The following is a 9,278-nucleotide window of genomic DNA, read 5'->3' as shown; positions in this document are numbered from 1 at the left end:
ATTGCTAATGCATGGAGGAGGTGAGCTGGTTGCAATTTTTATTTTTAATATATTCAATACATGCAGTTAAATGTGTAATGAAAATATTGCATACAGTGCATAGGCATTTCTTACAATAAAACCATGGTCACACATTCAGTATTTGGTCAGTATTTTACCTCAGTATGTGTAAGCCAAAACCAGGAGTGGGTGATAAATACGGAAGTAGTGACATGTTTCTATTACACTTTTCCTTTGATTGTTCTACTCCTGATTTTAGCTCACACATACTGAGGTAAAATACTGACCAAATACTGAACGTGTGACTGTGGCCTAACTCGGACAATAGGAAAATATAAATAAATTCATCTTTACACATTTCCAGTATATTCTCTAGATTATTGAGTTTTAGATAAAGTATGAGATCACCAAACTGCAGCAGTTGACATTGTGCCAGACTCATGTATTGTACAGACAACCTCTTTAAAAAAAAAAAAAAAAAAACATGTATTGGGTTTAAAGATAACTCTTAACCTATTATTAGGATTAACCCTAAATCTAACCCTCATTATTATTAGGGCTAAGAGGCTAAATCTAACTCCAATCCTATTATGTTTAGGGCTAACACTGTAACCTTTTTATTTTATACTTTTTTCTGAAGTGTGAGACATCCCATAAAATAACTCACCATTCTTTAAAATCCCTAAGTGAAGCATATAAGGTCAGAATGAAATATCCTTATTTCAAACGTTGTCATATACTGTAATGCCAGAAATCCTATAGATTATCTGGGTATTCTATGCAATAACTTCATTTCACACGTTGTCTGTAACATATGGATTTGATGTGGCTCAGCGAATCTGCAATCTTCTTTTACGATTTAATTGTCGACATACGGCATTTTTCACCTCCTGATTTTTTAAGGTATATATAATTGGATTCATCATTGGAGTAACTACACTGTATAGAACAGAAATCAATCGGTCTTTACCCAAGGAATAAGATGAAATTGGTCTGACATAGTTGGAAATAGCACTTCCGTAATATAGTAACACTACCGTAAGATGTGATGCACAAGTAGAAAATGTTTTTTGCCTTCCTTTATTAGATTTGATCTTCAATACAGTGGTAATAATATAAATGTATGAGACAATAATGCCTAAAAATGGAGTCCACCCAATGAAAACTCCTATAGAAAGCAGTAAAACTTCATTCACTGATGTATCTTCACATGACAGAGATAATAATGGAGGAATATCACAAAAAAAGTAATTAATCTTCCTAATACCACAAAAGTCCAGGCGGAAAGTAAAGACTGTATGGACTACAGAGTTCACTAAACCACCTAACCAGGCTATAGAGGCCTGGATGACACATGCCTTAAAGTTCATAATAGCTGAATATCGGAGAGGATGGCATATGGCTAAAAATCTATCATAAGACATTACCAGGAGAAGAACACATTCAGTGCCCACAAAGGCCAAAAAGAAGTAAAGTTGAATTATGCAACCCACAAATGAGATAGATTTTCTCTTCACCAAAAGGACTTGTAACATTTTGGGCATAGTTGTTGACGTATAACAGATGTCAAGGAAGGATAAATTACTCAAAAAGAAATACATTGGTTTATGTAGGCGTTTATCTAGTTGTGACACAAGAATGATAGCCACATTTCCTATTAAAGTCAGTACATAAATAAGGAGGAGAGTGCAAAATAGGAACGCTTTGAGATTTGGAACGTCAGATAAGCCTAAAATAAGGAAGTCCGTGAAGATGGAGGCATTTAAGGTCATTATAGAACTGATCAGTTGATCTAAAAAGCAAGTTTCATTTAAATAGTCAAAAGATTTATATAAAAAGGTACACTAAAATGCTGGAGTGGTGTTTTAAAGGGAGCTGTCACCTGATTTATGCTTGACAAATAGGTATCTTCTATTACCAAGTTAGACAAGCTGAAAAATAATCCACATCCAAATACTGAAACGCTAAGGCCATGTTCACATGGCAATATTTTGGTCAGTATTTTCCATCAGTATTTGTAAGCCAAACCCAGCAGTGGGTGATAAATTCAGAAGTGGTGATATGTTTCTATTATACTTTTCCTCTGACTTTTCCTCTCCTGGTTTTGGCTTACACATATTGAGGTAAAATACTGACCAAATACTGCCGTGTTTCAATGACCTAAAAGTAATATATTTTCAGCAGCAATATAATAAAATGTAGTATGACTCAGACCTGCCAGCACATTGGCGGCCTGGTGTATTTATTGGAGCGTTTCAGAGAAAATATATTTTAAAGAGCTGGCACTTCCCAGCGCTTCTCATACCAAGAGACCGGTAAATCAACTGCAGCAGATTGGGACTTTTATAGTAAATTTGCTCATGCATTTTAGAGAAAAACTCACCTGACTCTGACTCACGGTGCCTGCGGTTTGGGTTTCATTACTCAGGTGACAGGTTTTCTTTAAATTCAAACAAAGTGGTATTCCCTTCTCATACATAAATAACATTCATATACTATAAATTTAAATTATAAGCAGGTCTCATCAATGTGACCCACAACTTTCTCGAAAACAAGGCCCTATTGTATGCTGCTCTCACAGGAGAAGTGGTCAGAATCCCCAAAAAATTGAATGGTAATTCCAACTCTTTCTATACTATCAGGGATCAGTTCTTAATGTATATGATTGTTCCATTCTTGGGACCCACATTTACTATACATTCATAGCATATCTCATTGATAAGCCATAACTGTAGGAGATGGAACTATCCCTTGAAAGATTGCCTGTCAGGGATCTAGTGGCATCAAATCCATAAATATGGGACATAAAAGCACTAGAGCACATTAAGGGACCATATAGAATCATAGAGTCATTGAATATTAGAGTTGGAAGGGACCTCAAGGGTCATCGTGTCCAACCCTCCTGCTCAATGCAGGATTCGCTAAACCATCTCAGACAGATGTAAATATAAGTCCTACGTGTAAATCATAGCAGGCCATCACAGACTGTGTATCACAATGTACCTTGACACTGAGTAATAAGTGAATATTCCACTTATTACCTGCATTTCTGTATGTTGGCTCTTTTACATACTTTTTACATGTAGGATGTATATAGCACATTTCATGGTAGTCTGAGTATTGCTCATATAATTTAAATCATGTTTAAATAATAGACAAATAGATTCTTCTCATTTGGTCATGTTCACATTACAATAGCATTGTTTAGTACGCCGTCCTATTTTTCTGGGATACTTATAAATACCAGTAACATGTAAGCTAAAAGGGGACTTTTGGGCATCTGTCTGTCTATTGCACTCTATGTTCATATTTAGAGTTGTAAATTTTTCCAGTGTGCATGCAAAAAGGGCAAAAATGGGTACAAAGTGGAGTGCAGGTGCATGTGTGTGTTAAGCAATAGTTAGACTTTGGCCTAAGCTCACTAAGTGCTACTGTATCATTTGGGCATTGTCAATGACACTGTGGACTGCACTAAGCATCTCATTACTGCAGACAAGTTCAGAAGATGAATTAAAAAAAGCACAGCAAGCATTGCATGATTGGACAGAGCTAAATTAAACACATACAATACTCACACTTTATGTCAGTATGTTTTATGTTATGTTTCGGATTTTACCACATTGTGTAAAATTCAAATCACATGGAGCTATACAATCTCGTATGGATACTATAAATTTCTAAGGGATCTAGACATGGAGGTGGTTGTCTTGTATGGTTCCATAAATTTGTAAGAGATCTCTTTTTCAGTATTAACATGACACTAATCCTGACTACTTATATGTGCAAGGGGTCATGATTCTACAGAAGTTTTGGGGGATGCAGAAGGGGTTCCATTCTTAAGTAGAAACCAATGAATCAAATAAGAAAATGAACTACTGTGAGTTCTTTCTCTGCATGTAATAAATTATTGGTGAATAATCCACAGCAGAATTACATTCTGTATGGGGGGAAGAGAGCAGATTTTGGCCTAATCTGCCATGAAAATAAATCATGTGCTATATTCACTTTGCAATGAACTTACATTCTTTCCTATGCATTTTAATCCTTTAAGTAATAGGATTCCTCTATTACCAAGATGGACACGTTGAAAAATCATCCCTATCCAATTTCTGAAGCACTAAAAATAATATATGTTCAGCAGTTACATAATCAACATGACATTTCAGTATTTCCTGAAGAACAAGTGAATCATAAAGGCTTATCTGATGAAACAGTCCACAATCCAAAAAATAAAATTGTTAGAAGTTTCTTTCTTAAAAATCCCAGATGGTTTTATGTTTTCACATTACGCAAATGATAATTTTTCTAGCAGCTAAGACTGTTTCTGAATAAGTACCGGGAATTCGTTAGTATGCTGGCCTTTATATGCTAGATTAACGTGCATTCCTGAAGTCGTGTGGGATTTAATGTACAATCATATGGGGATATCATTTATGCACATTAAATTATTCCATAACAAATAGTCTATAGATGGGACTTGCGATCTAGTAAGAGTACGTAGTTTGGCTCCTGTTAGGGCATGGAGCAGTAACCGCCATCAGAAGCTACAGCAGCCAGGAGAAGGCCTGTATGGAATCAGCTTGGACTCTGATGTTTGGCAGACCAGTGCATTCTTGATATTTTTGTTTGGTGTATATTAATACTAAAGTTCAGAAATTGGTTTACGCTCTATGTGCCATTTGAGAATTCTGACAGACAGTTGTTATCTGTGTTAGTGGAAAGTTAGGCTAGTCATAAACTAGATATTCCTATCGGTGTCGCACTTCTTAGTGCGGTAGCTCCAGGATTATTATTTTATAGGGCAGTGGTTAGGGTTACAGGGCCAGAGTTAGGGACAGATGGGAGCCATGAGGTCAAGAGAGCAGCAAGAACTGTGTAACATTATTTCTAATTGTCATTAGTTTACGAATTGAAATCTTATTGATTGCCTTGATAAACTTGTCTTCAGTTAATAAGTAGCTTGTTTTAGTGTACCACTGAGTCAGTGCTCTCTGCGTTGCTCCATTCTTGTTCCTGTTTACTTCATGCCAACACTTTTTTCATGCAAACATGGTATTTCTTCATGTAGCAGAAAACCAACTCAATACTTCTTAAAAATAATTGGAAAACAGGATTAATGATGTAAAAGATTAATGGTTAAAAGACGAAAACAGAAGCGATTGCAGAGTCAATTAAAACCAAAGCAATAGAGCGCACTACCAATACAGGTTATAATAAAATATCCCACCGGGGTGCAACCAAGCAGCCAAGCATGAGGAATACACAAGGAAAAGACGCTGCTCCAAAGGATGCACACCACAGAAAATAAAACAAAGATATATATATGTATAATATAAACAAGGGATTTTTATTGACACACAGCAACTTCAATACATATAAAACATAATTAAAAACAATGCAAAGTACAATTGGCACATAGATAGATAACGTGTGCAAAATACAGAGTGCAAGTCTGCAAAAACCAGCATGTAAATAGCAGGAGTAACCCTCTGGCTCATGGAGCTGATAATGAATGACCAGACAAGTGCACCACCTTTATGAACAGCCAAAAGAAACTATCCTCCAACCTGGGAAAACTGCTGAAGTGTGGACGCCCAACGTGCGGGGCAAGACCACCCAAATTCAGTGATACCTATGATAACTTATGCAGTCCCAGTAAATCCCATATCTCTAATAAGATGGGTGGGCTGAGCATACCCAAGGTGGAGAAGGCAGGCACGCCAGCTCCAGACGCAGACGAAGTATGTGCCAAAACGAGAGACCGCCCAACGCGTGTCGCCCTTCTCAAGAGGGCTTCGTCAGGGGAAGGTGCCGTGTGTCAAAGGACCCCCGTATAAATAGTATGTATATGGCTTACCTAATGAGGCGCAGGTGGATAGAGACGCCAGTCCTACCGGAAGTATGGAACTTAAAAAAGAGGCATGCGTCGCCCAGCAGTGAGGAGTAGACACACCCCCCCTTTTTTTTCCCCCAGGTCAAGGAAAAGATGCACGTGCACAATCATGCCAGCAGAGCCTGACAATCTCCAGCCACCAGAAAAGGGGCCGGTCTGTGTGTAACATGTGCGTGAAGAAAGATAAACAACTGGGAGGAGGGCACTCCTCTTGTAGCCGGAGAGGTGATCGTCCAAAGGAAAAGAAGGGCAGATAGGAGGGGGGGGGAGGGGGGGAGCCGATTTAGAGGGAAAAAGAGGTACAGAGCAAAACAGAACACACAAACAGGGCGGGAGACAGCCCAAAATAGAAAAATAAGAGTGCTGCATCAGAGGGCCATCTACTAAGTATATAGCAAGATATCTATGCCAGAATATGGCAAGATATCTATGCAATCCCTAGAGTCATGTGTAGATCTTGCAACCCAATAGAAGCAGATCTACATTGGAATATACGCTGCAAGATTAAAGTAATCTACCGCCAAACACATATAAGGGGCCATATAATGATAGCCAAGCTTAGGGCCGACATATGTGGTCCTAAATAGGACCCTATATAGCAGAACCCTGTACTCATATGTAACCATACATGCAAAGTATGCGCACCTCAATGACCACACAACCCCCGGGGGCACACCAACACACATGTCATTCAACCTCACTGCAACCTAAAAAGGAAGAGGTATTAGTATAAAAAATATATATATAGAAATAGTCTTTATTAAATATTACAATAACATGTGAAAAAACACAGCTTTTATACACTCCCCAAATAGCAGCGAACCCCCAGATGTGGCATCCTCATGAGGCAGAGGTCGGGTAGCCCCACCTCCTAGGATAAAAGTTCATATAAAACATGAGTCCAGTCAAAATGCTTACCCCAGTTGCCTCTCATTTTCTGTCCCATCATGAGGGACGCACCACCAATACGCAGGTAGTTGGGTTGGAAAGAATTCTTCAGACAAATAGAGGGGGCCCCATTGTACCCCAGCTCCTCAGGGCTGAGGCTCGATGGATTTTCCATTTGGGATCAGTGACTCCGGGGGGGCTTAATGAGGAGTTATTATTTACCGTTTTTTGGGTTAATTAATTCATTTATCTTCTTTTTTTCTGTTTTGTCCTTTTTGACTTTTTATATTTATGTTTTATCTTTGGGTGTGCTCTAGATCATGGTTGTGGATTCTTTCGAGTTCGCAGCTCATATGCCTATGGAATAAAGGCCTTGGATTCTGGATGGAATAACCTTTGAGTCTATATATCATCTTGAAGGACCCTATCTTCTATCTGCAAATCCTGGACTCATGTTGTGAATAATGATTGGTCCTGTTGACAACTCTTACTGGGTCAAATATATCCGTTCTGACGTCTTTATTGATTTGACATTCTGTGGAGTTGCTGCTTTCTTCCTATTTTTTGATACTTGGTGTTATCTTTTTTCTCATATTATGACTGTTTTCTCGCAGGGGTTTGTCTTATTAAATTTATTTTTGTTTACCCTCCAATGGCTCATGGAGCGTTATAGGGATTTGGGTCTCCATTGCTCTGTGTATACTCTCATGATTGGTTTACAGAATACCATTTAGGGTTCGTCTATCTAATTGCCACTGGACTCATGTTTTATATGAACTTTTATCCTAGGAGGTGGGGCTACCCGACCTCTGCCTCATGAGGATGCCACATCTGGGGGTTCGCTGCTATTTGGGGAGTGTATAAAAGCTGTGTTTTTTCACATGTTATTGTAATATTTAATAAAGACTATTTCTATATATATATTTTTTATACTAATACCTCTTCCCTTTTAGGTTGCAGTGAGGTTGAATGACATGTGTGTTGGTGTGCCCCCGGGGGTTGTGTGGTCATTGAGGTGCGCATACTTTGCATGTATGGTTACATATGAGTACAGGGTTCTGCTATATAGGGTCCTATTTAGGACCACATATGTCGGCCCTAAGCTTGGCTATCATTATATGGCCCCTTATATGTGTTTGGCGGTAGATTACTTTAATCTTGCAGCGTATATTCCGATGTAGATCTGCTTCTATTGGGTTGCAAGATCTACACATGACTCTAGGGATTGCATAGATATCTTGCCATATTCTGGCATAGATATCTTGCTATATACTTAGTAGATGGCCCTCTGATGCAGCACTCTTATTTTTCTATTTTGGGCTGTCTCCCGCCCTGTTTGTGTGTTCTGTTTTGCTCTGTACCTCTTTTTCCCTCTAAATCGGCTCCCCCCCTCCCCCCCCTCCTATCTGCCCTTCTTTTCCTTTGGACGATCACCTCTCCGGCTACAAGAGGAGTGCCCTCCTCCCAGTTGTTTATCTTTCTTCACGCACATGTTACACACAGACCGGCCCCTTTTCTGGTGGCTGGAGATTGTCAGGCTCTGCTGGCATGATTGTGCACGTGCATCTTTTCCTTGACCTGGGGGAAAAAAAAGGGGGGGTGTGTCTACTCCTCACTGCTGGGCGACGCATGCCTCTTTTTTAAGTTCCATACTTCCGGTAGGACTGGCGTCTCTATCCACCTGCGCCTCATTAGGTAAGCCATATACATACTATTTATACGGGGGTCCTTTGACACACGGCACCTTCCCCTGACGAAGCCCTCTTGAGAAGGGCGACACGCGTTGGGCGGTCTCTCGTTTTGGCACATACTTCGTCTGCGTCTGGAGCTGGCGTGCCTGCCTTCTCCACCTTGGGTATGTTCAGCCCACCCATCTTATTAGAGATATGGGATTTACTGGGACTGCATAAGTTATCATAGGTATCACTGAATTTGGGTGGTCTTGCCCCGCACGTTGGGCGTCCACACTTCAGCAGTTTTCCCAGGTTGGAGGATAGTTTCTTTTGGCTGTTCATAAAGGTGGTGCACTTGTCTGGTCATTCATTATCAGCTCCATGAGCCAGAGGGTTACTCCTGCTATTTACATGCTGGTTTTTGCAGACTTGCACTCTGTATTTTGCACACGTTATCTATCTATGTGCCAATTGTACTTTGCATTGTTTTTAATTATGTTTTATATGTATTGAAGTTGCTGTGTGTCAATAAAAATCCCTTGTTTATATTATACATATATATATCTTTGTTTTATTTTCTGTGGTGTGCATCCTTTGGAGCAGCGTCTTTTCCTTGTGTATTCCTCATGCAGAGTCAATTAAAACACAATCTTTATTTAATTATTAATAAAAACATTTTTTAAGAATTCAGGAATGGATAATGGAATAAGAAGACAAGAACATCAATTATACTAAGCAGCGTGGTATCCCATAATAGTTTTCCTTACACATGTTTATGTATTTCAAACCAGAGGCGTAGCTAGGTTCAGGGGGGGGCAAAGCTT

The 9,278-nt window shown here is 39.2% G+C and overlaps 1 protein-coding gene across 1 annotated transcript; it reads right to left on the bottom strand.

Moving 5' to 3' along the window:
* Positions 1-830: 830 nt before the first annotated feature.
* On the bottom strand, positions 831-1,772 carry LOC143794880 (olfactory receptor 5V1-like). Its single transcript, XM_077280981.1, has one exon. It carries the CDS (start codon positions 1,770-1,772, stop codon positions 831-833), a length of 942 nt encoding a protein of 313 aa, XP_077137096.1.
* Between the last annotated feature and the right edge of the window lie 7,506 nt (positions 1,773-9,278).

Source organism: Ranitomeya variabilis, chromosome 1 (assembly GCF_051348905.1).
Source record: "Ranitomeya variabilis isolate aRanVar5 chromosome 1, aRanVar5.hap1, whole genome shotgun sequence".
In the NCBI taxonomy this organism is placed as follows: domain Eukaryota; kingdom Metazoa; phylum Chordata; class Amphibia; order Anura; family Dendrobatidae; genus Ranitomeya; species Ranitomeya variabilis.
Note: the sequence above shows the minus strand (reverse complement) of the source record. Positions and strands in the feature narration are given on the sequence as shown.

Bases quoted from the DNA above. Each gene is read 5' to 3' on its own strand.
- LOC143794880 (XM_077280981.1), bottom strand. From the start codon at position 1,772: ATGACCTTAAATGCCTCCATCTTCACGGACTTCCTTATTTTAGGCTTA.